At 41.0% G+C, this 17938-nt stretch overlaps 2 protein-coding genes across 7 annotated transcripts in view; both read right to left on the reverse strand.

Moving 5' to 3' along the window:
* THSD1 (thrombospondin type 1 domain containing 1) overlaps positions 1 to 5738 on the reverse strand; it is a 46481-nt gene extending 40743 nt beyond the window's left edge. Inside the window, exons 1-4 of one of the 5 annotated variants that reach the window (XM_043504454.1) lie at positions 5568 to 5738; positions 2825 to 3118; positions 2334 to 2433; positions 321 to 364 (exon numbers count right to left, since the gene is read on the reverse strand). The gene's annotated coding sequence lies outside the window, so the exon portion shown is untranslated. Of the gene's footprint in view, positions 1 to 320; positions 365 to 2333; positions 2434 to 2824; positions 3141 to 4772; positions 5018 to 5567 lie in introns of those variants that run through there. The other 4 variants (XM_043504453.1, XM_043504455.1, XM_038387897.2 and 1 more) reach the window with 4 other exon arrangements.
* A 5308-nt stretch (positions 5739 to 11046) lies between these two features.
* The window catches only part of VPS36 (vacuolar protein sorting 36 homolog), a 30202-nt gene continuing 23310 nt past the window's right edge, over positions 11047 to 17938 (reverse strand). The window contains exons 11-14 of one of the 2 annotated variants that reach the window (XM_043504456.1): positions 17454 to 17518; positions 16440 to 16506; positions 13512 to 13588; positions 11047 to 13432 (exon numbers count right to left, since the gene is read on the reverse strand). In XM_043504456.1, the coding sequence (XP_043360391.1) occupies positions 13339 to 13432; positions 13512 to 13588; positions 16440 to 16506; positions 17454 to 17518 (303 nt within the window). In that variant the 3' untranslated portion in view covers positions 11047 to 13338. Of the gene's footprint in view, positions 13433 to 13511; positions 13589 to 16439; positions 16525 to 17453; positions 17519 to 17938 lie in introns of both variants that reach the window. The other variant, XM_038371662.2, reaches the window with a different exon arrangement.

Raw genomic sequence — 17938 nt, forward strand, 5'->3', positions numbered from 1 at the left:
CAACCAACAGATGGGGGAAGAGCACAAAGGTGACAGTGAGAAAGTTTTAAGTCTCTCAGTCACAATGCAGACCATTCAATTTGTCAGTAATCATAAACACAGTGAGTTCATTTAATATTGACAAGATTGTTAAAGTCATTGATCTAGAACATAGGAGGAATACTACATAAAAGTTTATTTTCTTGGTTTCTTCTCCTATATTCCCCATGTCCATCCTTCCTCCACATTCTCTTACCCAGCAGAGAGACTGATTAATAGTAACATGCACAGCTTGGCAAAGCAATAAGTAAAGAGTAATATGACAATAAAAGCACATATATCTGAAGAATGTAATCATCACCGAGTCCAAGGCCTTAACATGATTCTAAAAAGGATTAGACATCGATATAGGTAATGAGAACATCCACAGTTCTATTAGAGAGGACGCAGATTATGCAGTGATAATTAAGCCTTATGTCTCAAGACTTAAATCCACTGCTAACTAACAGAGGTTAGGAAACAACTTCTCCTATGGGCAGATTATTCCATAACTGCCTTTTATGGGTATTCTTGCACTTCCCTTTGCAACATGTGGTACTGGCCATCATCAGGGACAAGATACCAGATCAGGCGGACTATAAGTCCTGTATGGCAATTCCTCCGTTCCTATCATAAGAACATAAGGATGGGCATACTGGGTCAGACCAAAGGTCCGTCTAGCCCAATATCTTGACTTCTGCCAGATGCTTCAGCAGGAATGAACAGAACAGGACAATTGGCTGAGAGTGACTCCAGCGTGTTGGGGAGGAGGGTGCATCGGAGGTGAGGGGTGGCTATGAGTGATTCCAGTGTGTGTGTGTGTGTGTGTGTGTGTGTGTGTGTGTGTGTGTGTGTGTGTGTGTGTGTGTGTGTGTGTGAGGTTATCTTGAGGATGGGGTGGTGGTGGTGGTGAGTGCCTCAGTTTCCCGATCTGTAAAATGTGGATACTGACCTTCTGTGCAAAGCGCTTTGAGACCTAATGATGAAAACCATTAGATAAGAGCTAGGTATTATTATTATTAGATCTCTGTGCCTCTGTTTCCCGTCCCACCCTTTGCCTGTCTTGTCTATTTAGAGTATAAAGCTATCGGGGCAAGGATTCTCTCTTACAAAGCATATGCACAGCACCTAGCACAATGGGGGTTCCAAAATTAGTTGAGGTCTTTAGGTGCTACTGTAATGCAAATAATAATTGCAACAGTCTCTTCTTTGGCCTTTCCCCTTTTCATCTATTCAAAATTCCCCTGATAAAATCATCTCCTTAAATCCTTTCCAGTCTTTTAGGACAGTGATTCTCAACCAGGACTACGTGTACCCCTGGGGATATGCAGAGATTTTCTGGGGGTATGTCAACTCATCTACATATTTCCCTAGCTTTACAACAGGCTACATAAAAAGCACTAGCAAAGTCAGTACAAACTAAAATTTCATACAGTGACTTGTTTATATTGCACTACATACTATACACTGAAATGTAAGCACAATATTTATATTCCAGTGGATTTATTTTATAATTATATGGTAAAAATGAGAAAGTCAGCAATTTTTCAGTAATAGCATGCTGTCACACTTGTATTTTTATGTCTGATTTTTGTAAGCAAGTTGTTTTTCAGTGAGGTGAAACTTGGGGGTATGGAAAACAAATCAGACTCCTGAAAGGGGTATAGTAATCTGGAAAGGTTCAGAGCCACTGTTTTAGGCTGTACCTACATGGAGAATTTTAGAAATTCTCTCACCATTGGCCTAGTACCAATGCTGCTCAACTGGTGGAAGCACTAGTATAGATCAAGTGCCAGCGTGTTTACCACTGATTTGTTTAGATCTGCTCAGAGAAGGCTTCAATACAGTGATAAAAATGTTTGCATGCAATCTACACTAGTGTTCTCACCTTCGCTAGCACCGCTGGAGCATCAGCAGTTGGTGACCCACTGTGAAAGAATTGCTAAAAACTCTCAGTGTAGTGAAGAGCTTGCAGTCTCACATTTCAAGTTCTGAGCTTCAGTTTCAATCCTACACCCCTTTACATCTCTGCTCTCATTTCTTCCTGTTCCCTCTGTGGCTCCATACACGTGCCTCAATCCTCTCCCCTTATTGCTCCCTCCATCTTTTTCTCCCATCTCAGCCTGGTGCAAATATTGACAGACTAGTATATTTAAATCAAGTGGACTTATGGGACACAGCCTGCTAAATTTACATAGACTGTTTTCACATATTCAAATGAGTTTTCCCACACACTAAAAATTACAGGACTCTTGCTTCATAGTCATGCTGCTGACTCTACTGATTTTATATAAAACAGATAGAGAACTCTTTACCACCCAGTGGATTCCTTTAATTTCCGGATCTGTTTTTAAAGCAACTGCCAAAGATTCAAGAGCCAGTGTGATGGCACAAATACCTGTTTATTACAAGCTTCTGTAGGTGAATCATTATATTATGCAGCAAATATTCCCTCTTTGTAAAGGAAGGTAAGGCTTCATATAAAGCAGATTATATACTACACTTCCTTTAGTAAAGGGCCTTCAGTAATTAACCAGATACGTAATGAGCACTACTTGAGATTTAGTTCAGTAAGGTTATAAAATGAACCTGACTTAAAGCAACATTTTTCCACTCTCACAATTTTGACTCACTTCAGTGTTAAGGGGAACAGCAGTTTTGGTGGCTCCCGCACTTCTCCCAACAGCAAGTGCTCACCCTCCTCCTTCCTCTCAGATCTCCAATCTTCTCTTGCTCCCCTCTACCCACCCTGAGAAGCCTTGGAACCACACCCCTCCTCTGCAATAGACAAAGACATTCATCTCACCTGAGCTATCAGCCACTTCCCTCCTGCTTCTCTGCTCAGATACGATGCTGACACTATGCCAGTGCCTCCCTGTCCTCAGCAACTTCTTGGCCTCAGGAGCAGGGTGGGACCAAGCAGTGGGAGGAGGAGTGGCACATTGGGCAGGCAGACTTGGAGGATGAGAGGAGTTCCGGAGACAGGCAAGTGAATAGAGTCAAGTCTGGACTGGCTCCTCTCAAGACTCATGATTGAGCCTCTCCTCCACAGCAGCTTTTTCATCCACACTATATTGCCCCCTAGCAGCTCATCAGGAAACTGGCGAGTTTTTACAGGGACACTGTCAGGAAAAAAATTAAAATGGTCGGGGAAAATAAAGTGTTACAAAATCTAAGACCAACAGAAATGTTGCCAGGATTTTTTTTAAAATCTGGTGAAAAACAGTGTCCTTAATGTTTGTTCGTTAATAAACGTTCTTCAGCAGTCTTTGCAAACTAAACATTGAAGCATCTTACTAGTGCTGGAGAACTTGAGTGTGAAATCAACCAGAAACTCCATATCAGCACAAGTATGAAACTGGCTGGCAAGTTCCTTTATATTGCCCAACATGAAAAGAATGCGAACAGTATAAACTGTGAAAAGAAAATAATATTTTAAAGTATCTTATTTCTAATGATCTGTACTTCAGGAAAGGTGATCAATCATTTTTAACCAGTAGCTCTTTAACTGCCTTTAGGATTAGCTGATTTCCTAAGAGTTAACATCTGCTGGGAATTTCAGATCTTCTAATATAAACCCCCAACTCATTATAACAAACAGAGTAGTCTAGGTGGCATCATATTTTATCAAAAGCTGATCAGTGTTGGACATATGAGCAAGACAATTTTGCATTGTTGTTATATGTGGTTTTATTCAAATTCGAAATCTTATCTTCAGTTGAAAGACACTAATGGCACTAGAAATGCCATGTGTAAGAAAGATATTACTACAAAGATGGTAGAGTCTGCTTCCACCAACATTTGGGGCCTAATCTCACCAAGTGCTGAGCTTTTATTGACATCAGTATGGCTAGGGAGCTCAGCACCTCACAGCAAGTAGCCAGCAACCTTCAGCCTCAGGACGTCTAGAACTAGTTTAGAGATCATATATATGGATGAGATTTCCTTTGAAGGACTGCTGTGAGGAATGAATGATGAGTTTACTATATATCAAAGGATTTGGAAGAACTTTCAAGGAAGAATAAATAATGAATGTCAAGAATTAAATATACTGTGTTGCCTTTGGTGGCATCAGAGATGGAATTCAAGCATCCAGTCTTTTACCCTTATGGGTGTCTTTTCTTTCCCTTTTAAAATATTTTCTGTGCTATTTAATTCTTCCTGGACTCCACTTATTAGTGATGCTTTTCTGAAATCAACTGAGCTACACAGCACCCTGGGAAGTATGTCAGTTTCACAGATGGAGAATTAAAGTACAGGGATTCAAACCAAATCCTCAAAGGTGTTTAGGTTCCTAATTTCCATTGATTCCAATGGAATTTAGGAGCCTAAGTGATTTGCTCAAGGTTTCATAAGAAGCCTCTGACAGAACTTGAACACAGATCTCCTAGAGTCTCAATCCAGTGGTTTAAATGAGAGGTGATGCTCAGTAAAAACAAGAGTCCAACTATAGATGAGAGTTTGCCTTTGGTGCATTTCTATGTAGGCTGGTTACAAGTTTTCAACTAGCAGGGTTATCGAAACTTCTCACTGACTAAACAGGTACATATCAGAGCACTTCTCATAATACATTTTCAAAGAAGGTCCAATGGAAAAAGGATGAAGAATAAAGACTGGTACAAATATTGTACATATTGAGATTGGTTGGTCAGCAGAAGTTAGAACTAGTTTGGCTCAGTAACACTAAATTTCCAGATGATCTTTTCTATGCTGTAAGGTGAAAATATTTTAGCCACAAATAGCTGCATTCTCACATTTTTCTGCAGGTCCCATTGCTTTAAGGAACTTCTGTACTTGAGGGCACAGCTGTATATGTGTGGGGGGAAAAAAGTGTTTTGTTTTAGTTGAGTTTTGTTTTTTTTAAGTAGGGGGCGGTGGAAAGGCTAACTGAGGTTGGAAAAAAGGAGTTAGAGAAATACAGGGTGTTATATTTTTAACTGTAGCACAAACAACGTTAGCCAAGAGAATTAAAAAAAAAAAAAAAAAGCGTATATGATTGTTTGCATCAAGATATCGGAAACAGTTTCATGTGAGTTGTTTTTTAAAGACGACTAAAAGTAAGCATTTAATTTAAATTCATTCCTACGAAGAAGGGGGTAAAGGTCTGCAGAAGCGTGCATCGTTTGCCGGCTCTCCTGACAGCTACGCTCCCCTAGAAATGAAGGAGGTTGCCCCGGCGCCGCGGAAGGCAGGATCCGTCCCAGTGTCTGAAAAAGGCAGCGGGGAGCCCCAGGGGAGAGAACCGAGAAGCAGCAGCCCACGTTTAGGTAGGTGTTTGCAGGAAGCGGGGCCCTTCTGCCGCGGGAAATTGCGGCCGTAACGGCGAGCCCCCGGTGGGAGCACGCACGGAGCCCGCCAGCCCACAACACGGCCACGCGACGCCAAGCGGCTGCTGCTGACCGGCGGGACGCGGCTCTTTAGCAGGATCCCGCCGGAGCTGCTGCCAAGCTGAGACCGTTTCCAGCGCTCCGCGCAGCATCCCGCCCGTGTCCAGAGCAGCGGGCGGCCAAGCCCGCCAGGCGCGGCGAGGGGGCGAAGCGAGCCCTTACCTGCAGGGACGGACGCCTCTCGCGGCCAGACATCTGCGCCTCTCTCCCGCCGAGCCCGGCTCCGCAGCCGCCCCGTGGGACGCCTCCCGGCCGAGCGGAGCTAGTCCCGCGCCCGGGCTGAGGGCGCGCCGCCCCGTGGCTGACTGGCCGCGCGCCGCTCCCCTGGCCGGGCGAAGCAGCTGGAAGCGGCAGGGGGCGCGCGACGGGGAGGCCCCGCCCGGGCGGGGGCAGGGAGGGAGGGTGGTTCACGCCTCTGCGGCGCGCCCCCCCCCCCCCGGAGAGCGGGCGGGAACCGCGAGCTCGGCGAACAGAGCGAGCCCCGAAGCGTTGGGCGGACCATGCCCTGAACTCCCCCCCCAGGACAAGCTGGATCCCACACCCAGCCCCTAGGCGGCCGGGCAGCGTGTTAGCCCGACGCTGCCTAGTGCAGCGTAGCTCAGCCCCGCGGGGCTCAGGGGCAGAAGCTGAATTCAGGCCGAGGCAAAACAGTTTAACTCTCTCACTCCTTATTGACTATAACAGGCTTCAAAAAGAAACTAGATCAATTCATGGAGGCTCGGTCCATCAGTGGCTAGGAGCCGGGATGGTGGCCCTAGCCTCTGTCTGCCAGAAGCCGGCAGATGATGGATCGCTTGATGGGTACCCGGTCTGTTCATTCCCACTGGAGCACCTGGCATTGGCCACTGGTGGAAGACAGGATACTGGGCTGGATGGACCTTCGGTCTGACCTCGTGTGGCCGTTCTTAGGGAGGCTTGTTCTGACTTTCAGACATTTAAATTTGCAAACAACCTCCTCAGTACAAACTCTTCCTCACTCCCATCCTCCGAAAGCTTATGCTCAAATAAATTTGTTAGTCTCTAAGGTGCCACAAGTCCTCCTTTTCTTTTTGCGAATACAGACGAACACGGCTGCTACTCTGAAACCTACTTCAAATGAGGTCAGCCTAGAGCCGCTGAGTTATTTTAGTTGACACAATCCAGGTGGTCTAAGTCTGTCTAAGTAAATGTCTGTCTCCAGCATCTACTTCAAAGTAAATGCTACAGTAAAATGCTCCTCTCCTCGTGGAAAAACAAACACTGAGAAAAGGATGGGCTGGCAGGGGGCCTAGGATCTCAATGCCAAGTGCCAATACCATGCACACTCCACCAGCCACTCAGCCAAATGGCCTGGCCCTGTCTTCTCCTGAACTCCTCTGGGTTTCATGCCTTATGCTGGGTGTGTAGAATAAGCCAGATGGGATACACGTGTTAAAACCAGGACACAATGACCATTTAAACTGCCCATTCAAAGCATGATGGCCAAAATTTTCAAACGCATTTGCCTAAAGTTAAGCACTGAAAACCACATTTCAGTGCCTACATCAGGGGCCTGATTTTCAGAGACACCCTACCACAGCTCCCATTAAAAGCACTGAGAACCATGAGTGTCAACACCTCTGAAAAATCAGGCCACTTCTATGAGATAGGTAAATAAAATCAATATTTATAACTAAGTATAAGCCCCATGCTTGAATAATGCAGATATTGTTTTTATTGTTGTCTAAGAGTGGGAGGGTAGCAGGGGAATCTTCAAAAAACTTCTTACAGCTGAACTATAAAATTGAAGTCATAGCACTAGTTAAGCCAGAGCAGCAGCCCCTAATATTTATAGCACAGATATGAAGCTGAAGCTACTGCATTTATGGCTATTCATCATACTCAAGATTTATAGAGAGCACTTAGATACTATTATGAAGGGCACTTAGGAAAGGGATACTTAATAAAAGCTACCTTCTTGCTGAAAGACATTGTAGAGTAAAACAAATTCTTCCTTCTGTTTTGTGCAATGAACCCTGACCCTTGATACTTAAGATCACTGCTAAAACTAGTGTCCTTATTGCTTGGGTTACTTCTCTCTCTCTCAATCTATCAATATTTGTTATATGTAAAGAATCTTTCTGCTTTCAGGCACTCAGATACTATGGTGCTGGGCATGTTATAAGAACATGAACATAATTTATTTTTGTCTGAAAATATGCAAAAAAAAGTTTGGGGTTTTAACAGTTAACTTACCTCATTCAAATGATTAGGAAGATAAAGCATCCAAAGACATTGAGTATTTCTTGCCTCACCCAAATATTGAAATCATGCAATTGGTAACTTTCATCTAACTATCCAGCAATTCCTCTGCAGTGCCCCCGCTCCCTTTCCCAGGTTCACTCATTGTGAAAGTCTCTCTATTTTGATCAACATAAGTTAAAAACTTTTCCACATGCTAATCTTGGTTCAGGGTGTTTTAAGCTTCAAAGGCAGACTGCCATCTGGAGTGCTGTCAGAAACATTCAGAAAGCTAGATAAACGCTTGCATAGTAATTTGGACAATTTTCTGGACAGCAAAGAGTAAAGTGTTACAGTAATAAAGACCTTTCAAACCCATGTTCATCATCATCCTGACTTGGACGACCCAAGCAAAGATGTATGCTACTAACATTGGTCATCTCTTCCCCCACAGAAACTGATGGACATGTGGTTTCTTTATGCAGCCATGATGACCACCCATGCTTTAGTACTTGTAAAAGTGTTTGTTTGTTTTGGGGGTCTAGTTCTCAAATCTCACTTGATATTACGGAGGTCTACCACCACCACTAAATGGCAAAGCACAAGCAGCAGCCATGCAAGCTGTCTCACACTTCCTCTGAGACAAGATTCGGGTGAGATGCCTCAGCCCTAATCTACAGGGGTTAGAGGATAACAGTCCTTGGCCTGTCTGATCACTCGGGCAACAAAAATCCCAGTTCATGCCAGCAGTGGGGGTGACTGATGTGGTCACGTGCACTAGGAAATGGACTAAGGCCACCAGCTCATTCCACATAGGTCTCTTAAGATACTGGGTACTCTGCTGCCCAGAACAGATGTAACGTAATATCAGAGTGCTTTGTGTGAAATAGGTGATAAACCATACTCAGTTACCCCTTTTCCCTTTCAGCAAAGAAGTTGTAAAATAACGTTAATAATGACTGAGCAGTTGAGACTAGAGGGATTATGTTGTAAAAAAGTCTTTCTCCGTGGGAGGCTCTGTTGAATTCCCAGCACTCAAATCAACACTTCACTCATGCTGCCTACGTTTAACATCTGCAAAACCTTATATTAGTGAATGTTTCACCAAGTTTTTCGTCTTATGGATAAGACTTTTTTTCTAATTTAGTCACAAGTACCCAAGAAAACAATCTAGTTCTTTCATAGTTATTCAAAGGGTCTGGAAGACCTGACAATATACTTTACTCATAATACGGCACACTTCTATAGTGCCATTCATTCAGTGATCTAAAAATGCTTTAAAAACAGTAAGTAATTTTCAAAGCACCTTTATGACAGAGGTTTTATACCCATTTTATAGGTAGGAAAATTGATTCACTGAGAGATTTGGCTGAAGTTACAGACAGAACCAAGAATAAAACCCAGCTCTTCTAGCCCCCCCCCCAGCCCTTCCTCATGCTTCCTTCATACCAATCTCTCTGCTTATCATCTGCTCTGCCAAAAGCAATATAATCCAAAAGTTTGCAATAAGGAAACAAAATTCCCCACAAAATAATTTGTGATTATTTGGTTGAAAATGTAAGGTACTCAGATAATAGAGTGATGAGCACAGTATTAAAACTTAGATAAGATTATTATGACATTCATAGCACCTGGTTTAGGTCTGCACATAAACATGTTGTCATGCTAAGAACTGAAGTCCAATTTTGTTAAAGCACTAAATTTCAGCAGGAACAATTTTTTCATAGAACTATTTGACCAGCACTGATTTTTAAGGCAGCTGGCTAGCAGCAGACAAAATGTCTACTTCATTATCATTAAAGCTGGTTGTCCTTACATAGTTTACAGTCCCTGCTGGAAGTAAGCCCAAGAGAAAGATAATCGCTTTCCCAAAATATTCCTGGGGGAAAAAAAAACAAAACACCCCCAGGACTGTTGAAAGATCAAAAATAGTAATTGTTCAAGCATTACTTCTGGTGACATGTGGCAAGATTCAAGCTGATTAAATTTCTAGCATACCCAAATTTAAACATTTATGAAGGAATAAGGAATGGTCTAGCAAATAGTAAGAAGCTCTCAAAATACAAAAGCCCCGGGTTTATAATAGGTGAAGGGAGGCTAGCTAAAGTGAACAGAAAAGTGAAAATATTACAGAACCGTAATTATATATCCCTTCCCCCTATTTCATCTTTTATTCATATTGGCTCCAGTTTCCCCTAACTCTCAAGTAACCCTTTGTCTATATTGCACAGGCCAAAACATTTTGTGTTATTTCACCATGTCCTTTAAACAATCCTTTTTTTCTATGGTATCACAACCACTCAATATATTCCTCTTTAAGTGATTAACTCACTGGGGCTTAATAATTATACTAGACAATATGACTAATCCAGCACCTGGGGTCAATGGGACTTTTGCCAGAAGCTTCAACAAGTGGTGGATCAAGCCTGTTTAGGCTTGCAGGATTCTAATTCCTAATTCTGCAGTCCTCACCTGGTACAACTGATGTTGTCTTAATTAGTCTAATAAAAACATTTATTATGGAGGGGGAAAAAAATCTAAAGTTGTCACATTTAAACAAGCATCTGAAAAGAACTCTACTTACATAAAGTGAATCACTAAACACCTACAATATAAAACCAAACTAAATATATTCTTATATGTGACAATTAGTTATGCCTTGATTTTTCATTGCAAATAGTCCCCGTTTACTTCAAGAGTGGTCATGGAAATAAGAGAACCAACAAAATGTCAGCTTGAAACAGTTTCCTCCTGCAATCTTTTAAAAGAAAATTTTAAGTCCTATCTTGGAGTCAGTCCCTTTTTCTGTGGGTTTCTGGATTTATAAATCAAAGAACTAGGAAGTCTTGACCCTAGGCTCTGAAAGTACTGGTACCCACAACTCTAGGATATGTTATTGAGTATGTGTGCTCTTTTATATTATTGGGGTGTAAGTCTACCCAGGCACTCAGAAGCAGCAGACCTGTTCAGACTCAGGCCATTGGACAGAGTTCCTTTAGCTATTAGAAGAGCTTACTGTTGGAGAATTTGCAGATGATCATTTGTATCCTGGTGTTGTCAATCAAGAGATATTTCCAAAACACTTTTTTTTTTATTAAAGAAAGAATCCTGGATTTCTAACAACAATCAGGGCTAAAATCAGACCCGAGGTTCCATGTGCTGAACCCTAAACTATGTACCGGTGGGAAGAGTGGCTACTCATGGACTAAAAAAATAAATGTTTAGAGCTCTGCGGAAGTATATGCTTCCTGATGGAAGTGTGACAAGGCACTTCTGCTGAGATGTGTAACCACTACATTCCAGCAAAATATACATTGTATTTTATTCTTAAGGATACAATCAGACAGTGAAAATTTAAAAACTTATCCTATCAAACTTCCAGGCCTCTGACTTGTGGCTTCAAAGTTCCCCAAAGCATTTAGAAAACAGAAATAGACACATTAAGAAAATCAGTTTATTTTTATTACTTTGTGGCAACAATTTTCTAATATATACAATTAAATTCTAAATGAGCCACATAATTTAACCCATGGAGTTTTCTCTCTCTATACAAAGAAAAAGGACTTATCTTGAAAAAAGGCCAAGGAAGTACCATAAGGCTAAAGCTAAGATGTATGTCGTACTGTTATTGCTCAACTGAGACAAAAACTAAGGGCTCTATGTGGGTTATTCCCGAGTAGGGGAATGGAAGCTAGGAGTGTAAATTTGGTATTTTCTTTTTTCACTTGCATCATGACTGTGGAGAGGAAAAGCTGCCCCCTTATAAAGAAGGTTTCAGCCACCTAAACCAGTAAATCTTTCCCTAACATTCATGTTTCTCCAGCAACACACAGACAGCAAGAACATCCACTTTAGGCGTCCTCTCTGCTTCTCAGTTCTTCAACTCTTTGAGAGTAAATTGTCCAGAGTAATTTGTACAGATCTGTCCCATTATTTACTAGTAGGAGGTGAAAAAACAGAGAATGTGGAGGAGTTCAACTGGCCCCTCCGTCCCCACCCATAAATCTGGATCCCTACAAAGCTACTACAGAGAGAGTACAGAGCATTGAGAATATCCTGCTGCCAGTGCTTCCCCGTGTAATTCATTTCCCTGCCTGATCAATGAGTTTTGGCTCCCCTCCACTTGAGGAAATGCAAGAACAGTGCCCTAAGAGAGCATAGTATGAAAGCTACCTAGGGAGATGCACTAGGGAACAGCATGTCTTTGCTCCAAACAAGCATCCTACAAGATTCTGCAATGAAGGCATGGAAGATGAATCCAAGCAAATTTAAAGCAGAGATACATGGGAAAACAGTAACTTTTCATACCTCTATCAAAAACTTGACCAAACTGTAGTGATATTGTAAGATTTCTAGAAATATTTTCAGACAATTAAAAGAACCTCTATTTCCTTTCTTTTAACTTCCATCTGATTATTATTGCCATATCTTTAATTCAAAGCTACATCAGTGTGGTTTTCATCCAAACTTTGAACTGAATTCTGCAATAATAGATCATAATTGGTCATGTGGGCCTTTGACACCCACTTACCATCATCTTTGTAACTCTGGCTCTTCTAAAACATATAACTAATATACAAGTCTACAGGAGTTACAGAAAATTAGGGCTGTGTAATTGAATTCTGTAAATCCACAGCATAGGTAAAACCAAAGGATTTATACCTCTTGACTGGTAAAAGTGAGTGGTTTTTTGTTCCTCCTTTTAATATTAAAACACTGGTTTCTGCAGACTAAGGATATGCAAGTTAACCAACCATCACTCCAAGACAGACACATGGTAGGCAGCTTTGATCAATGACGTTTCTTTAGAAGTGCAAAAGGAAAAACAGCTCATTATGCTGCTGGACAGGATGTAGTGACAGAATAATTGATTTCCCTCAACACTATCTAAAGGAGCGGGCAAAAGCACACACAAACAGCAACATAATGAAGCTTTTTGGGGGAGGGAGAGCAAAGAAACGAGGAACTCTGCACTCACAATACTTCTTGTTTGTCTATTTAGCATTAGACATGACACATTAAACACTACGTTTTCCAGATTTTCATAACACAGGTTAGTCTCTATATCTATAAAGAATTCTCTGGGCTTCGACTCCCAGAGTTTGGGAACCTCACTAGGAAACATTTTTATAGTTCCTGGGAAAAGGGAGCATTCAATATTGCTTTGTTCCTCAGACCTCAACATGCATAAACCATGTCACATTTCTCATCCCTATGGATATGTGTCTCTGATCTCAATTTACAGACACACAAAATATACTGAAGTTGGAGAGTACGGAGAGGAAGCTTGCTTTGGAATGTACACACTTCTATTTCCTTGTTGTCATCTGTAGGCAGTAAATGACAGTGTTCTATGTTCTGTTTGCCTCTGCAAACAGACCACAAAGGATATTTCCTCCACTTTAACTCTTGTGAAATCATCATCACTTCTCCTGAAGTGAAAAGTTAAACCGACTATAGAGTAAAACTTATGCTGACTACATATAAGTCAGCTTGCCAATTTGAGATCAGATGATTCTGACTCCATGATTCCTGTTACTTTCTGTAATATTCCTCTCCATTCCATATAAAACCACTCAGCATTTGAAATAGCTGAAAAAGCTTTTTCATCACAATATTCACCACTGTCTTGATTAACAAAGCAAAATCTTAAAATCTGTAATTTGAAGGGCTCCCCCTTCTGCTCTCTTGTGTTCAACCATTACATGATAAACATGCATGAACTACAATATCATTAACTTTGTGTCATAAATAAGTTTGGATAGAATCTCAAGCCTTCCACTGAATCATCTCTGCAAAGATGGCCCATCTTTTCAGCTAGAAGCAGCCTAAAGAAAGAGAAAGAACTCTTGTAATATTTGGTAAGGGCAATATGATAATCAAGGAGTTATTAAAAATTATATTTACCTCTCTTTGGCTAAAAGAACAGACATCCCCACAAGCTTGGCAAACTCTTCAGCTGTAAGAGAACCTTTTTCAGATACCTATCAAAGAGAAAAGCATGGCATTAAAATAGTGTTGATCTTTTCCTTTCTATTACCGGATGAAAGAATTTTCTCCGGTCTTTTAGTTCAGTCTCAGTTCAGAGGGTTAACTGTTACAAATTGGTAACAAATCCCTAGTGACCACTACTGCTTTATCTGCATTTTTGTTTTAAAAAAAAGGCAATTTTTGTCCAATACACTATGTAGTGTTCCGGAAGTGTGCTAAGTATGAAAAAGGAAGAACAAAGAAAAGGATAGGAACTAGTCAAACAAATGAAACCGTGTGTGTGTGTGTGTGTGTGTGTGTGTGTGTGTGTGTGTGTGTGTGTGTGTGTGTGTGTGTGTGTGTGTGTGTGTGTGTAAAGATAACTTGCGAGAAGTGGGTGGGGAAAAAAACTGCCCATAAATAGCAATATACTTGTGCAATCAATAGTTATACAGCACAATCATACTTAATCTTCCCTAAGTGATTGTCAACAATGAAGTTTGGAAAAGGAAATGAAAGGCACCAAAGTTGGAGGGTCTTCAGTTTAGAAGCTGAAGTCACCCACGAGGAGGGTAGGGAATTGGGGTTAATTAATGAAAAAAGCCCACTGCCAGTACTAACTTGTGAAAACCAGCATTCCACTAGGTCTCAGGACTTTGGCAGGCCCAAGAGAAGTCATGTTTTCATGCAAATGAATTGTTCTTATATTTCTCCATCATTGCAGGTTCAAGCAGCCTTCCAACCCAGGCATACATGCCTTCTCCTGCAACCCTCATAATTTAAGGGATTTATTCTGCATTATCCATTGCAATTTCTAATTATGCTGGAGTTATCCTTTACAGAATCTCAGATTAAAGTAGGCCCTATACTCAGATGTGGTAAAGCTAAACCATTGAAACCTAGGGGTTAAATACAGAGCATACTGAGTAAACTGCACAACTTAATATGACCCATGGGTCATAATAATTTTCCTTCCCAACCCCCTATCCCTCATCCCAAGTGACTTCAGCTTCTACGTTGATGACCCCTTTGATTCTCCTACCTCACCTGCCACTCAAACCATTCCACTCCCCTATTTCAATCCTCACACTGGCTTCCTCTCATCTTCCCTCAAAAACTCAATCTTACTGTATCTTACTGCACCTGGGAGACCATACACAAGTGGGCTCCTAATTAATCTCCAATCTCATTTCTTCCTCCTTTCCCCCTTATCACTGTTTTTTCCACTCAAACCTCAGTCCTGTTCCCTTTGTATACCACTCGTGTCTTCTTCAACGCCTATATCCCTGGGGCTTCCTTTTCTTGGAAGACACCCATCTTTCTTAATTCAAGTCCATTCCTTACAGCATATTTTTCTATGAAGCCTAGTGTTATGTCAAAAAAACTGCACCACTTCATGATAAATCCACCTTCTCCACTGTGTGTCTGACCTTATTTATAATGTCCATGTGTATGCTTAAAGCTGCCCCAGGAAGGGAATGTGTTTTTTTACAATGCTGAGCACACTTGCTGAAGACCACAAATGAATACATCATCACCATAAAATTGACAAAAAACAAAAGGAAAACCAATGAGTCTATTTTCTTGAAAGAAATGCAGAAAATTAACAAAAATGCATGAAATGTCCTAAAAGATAAATCAGAATTTAAATATTTCAATTTTAATAACAAAGGTGTTATTTGCGTTATAGCTATGACATTTGTTCTGAGACAATATTTGATGTTTTAAAGTGTCCCTTTTAATGAAGGAACATTGTTCTGCACATTTGGTTTTATAGACATTATTCTGAGGAGTCCATTTCCAGTCTCAAGAGCAAAGGTGCATCTGCTAGCACTAAATGTTCTCATTTGACAGGACTATTTTCTTTTGGAAACACCAATATGTAGCCTTCTCAGCTTCTGAAAATTAAGAGTGTGTGCTATGTTCTATAACGTGCAAGGGAAACAACAGATGATGTGGAAGTAACAGCATTTCAGGTATCAAAATGGATCAGAACCAGTATCGGCTGACTATGTTGTGCAGGTTCTACTACCCCTTTTTAATGGATCAAGACTACCTCTATGCAGTACTCTCTAACACAGGTAGTCTCCTGAAAGTAACAAACTCAATGTAAAATATATATTGCACATATTACATTCTGTTACCGTATAAAAGCAAAAACAAGCACACATTCTATACCTACATTTAATATCTGCTTTCAAATATACTTTCAATCAAACCACACAACGTCTGAAGCCCAATTTACTTACTGGTAGTTAATGTATGGGCCAACTACCATGACACCAAATAAACTCTTCCTACTACGCAAAAGATTTGAGGAAGGACTTTACGGTAATGAAGTCTTACAAGAGCTCTAAGAGAGATTTATTCCTTGAGGAATGAACAGTGACCTAGAGCAGGTCTACGTTACACTGCTACATCGGTGCAGCACGTCTGGTGTAGACACGCTCTGCCGATGGGAGAGCACTCTCCTGTCGGCATAATTACTCCACCTTGGCGAGAAGCGGAAGCTATATTAGTGTTAGAGCAGCTCCTGCCAACATAGTGCCAGTGTGGACAGCACAAGACTTGCGCTGCCTGGCCGGGGGGGGAGGGGGGGGGGGCGGGCGGTCTTTTTCACATCCCTAAGTGATGCAAGTTAGAGCAACTTAAGTGGTAGTGTAGACCAACCCTAAGATTAATGTGTGTAAAGCTCTCTGAAGATGAAAAATGCTATTTAAGTACAAAATATTGTTTTAGGATTTTGGAAGTGGAAAATTTTATATTTCAAAAGCTCAAAAGGAAATCCTGTACCTCAAGTTTTACACCTAATGTGTCTAAGTTTTCCTAGCAGACAGATTACTGGAGGAAATGAAGTTCACATACTGTCTCTAAAGCAGAAGCCACCATTTCCTCTTCATTGTGGGACTGGAGCTCAATCACCATTACACCGCTGTCAAATAGACGAAGCCTAAAAATCAAAGGGAAAAGACCAAAAAAACCCAAATCTGCAAATATCAACAATGGAAAAACGTGTGTATTTTAGCAGTCTCTTAGTCTGACACATCTAAAATGTGATAACATGTCATCAAGTCCATTGTAATAACTAAGAAAAAAACTGAAAGAGCAAAACTGAACATAAAAATCAATTGCTGAATCTTCACAAATGTAAACAGAATAATTAACTGAACAAGATGAACAAATGTATTAACAATGCACCAAAGTGGCTTTATTTTCACATCCTGAAAATATACGTTTGGCAAATAAAACCCCAGCAACTTAAATTCAGCCACATTTGTATTTTTTAGTGATCACATAATTTAATTTTGTATGAAACGTAAGTAAATTTTGTTCATGCTATATAACAATGGTGCATATATTTGTTAGTGTTATCAACTGCACCTGAAGAAAGACCCTGTGAATCTATTTCTGTAGGTCACATATGTGGAAAGGACAGATGGTCTAACAGGTAAGGTGCAACCGTGGGACATGAGAAACCTGGGTTCAATTCCCTCCTCATTACCTGTGTGACCTTGGGCAAATAACTGAGCTTCTCAATACGTCAGTTCCTCATTCCTAAATTGGGGGCAATCCTATCTCACAGGGGTGTTAGGAGGATAAATACATATTAAAGGAGTGCAAGGTACTCACAAAGTACAGCAAGGGGGTCCTTGTAAGTTGAATCAATAGACAAGTGATGTTTATGAACGTAAAGGAAATTACACAGGAAATTGAATGAATACTGACCTCTTAGAAGATTAAGTAACACACAGAAATAGGTTCACATTTTACATTAAAATGGATTTTGGAAGGTAAGGCATTTCACAAAACTGTCTGTGAAAGGGAATCAAGGATCCACAGCTGAAAATTTATTTAGAAATGCACATGAAGGACTCTTACCTTAGGGGTAATTTCAGTGCCACTAGCATCTTACAAGCATTTACTAAATCTTCTGGAGAGAGCAACTATTTAAAAACAAGAACATATTTACTCACATTTTACATGTTAAATGCACGGTATCTCTCTCTCACACACACACACACACACACACACACACACACACACACACACACACACGACAGACAACAAGCAATGATGTAGTACACGATTGCATTTTCGCCTTTCATCTCCTCTCCCTCCCCCCCATGTCTTGCAGCCTTCTCTCACCCTCTTACTCCATTTTCTGCTCTCTTCCTATTCTTCCCTACATTACTCCTGTTCATGACTTATCTCTTCAGGTAATTTATTTGATTACTGTCCCCCCCACTCTTTTTATTATTTCTGTATCTGTCCCTCATGTTACTTTCCCTGTGTGAGGAGGGACTTCCCCTTTTTGTATGTTTCATTTTCTTATGCTAGCTGTTATCCTCCTTTACTGATACTAC

Source organism: Dermochelys coriacea, chromosome 1 (assembly GCF_009764565.3).
Source record: "Dermochelys coriacea isolate rDerCor1 chromosome 1, rDerCor1.pri.v4, whole genome shotgun sequence".
Classification (NCBI taxonomy): Eukaryota; Metazoa; Chordata; order Testudines; family Dermochelyidae; genus Dermochelys; species Dermochelys coriacea.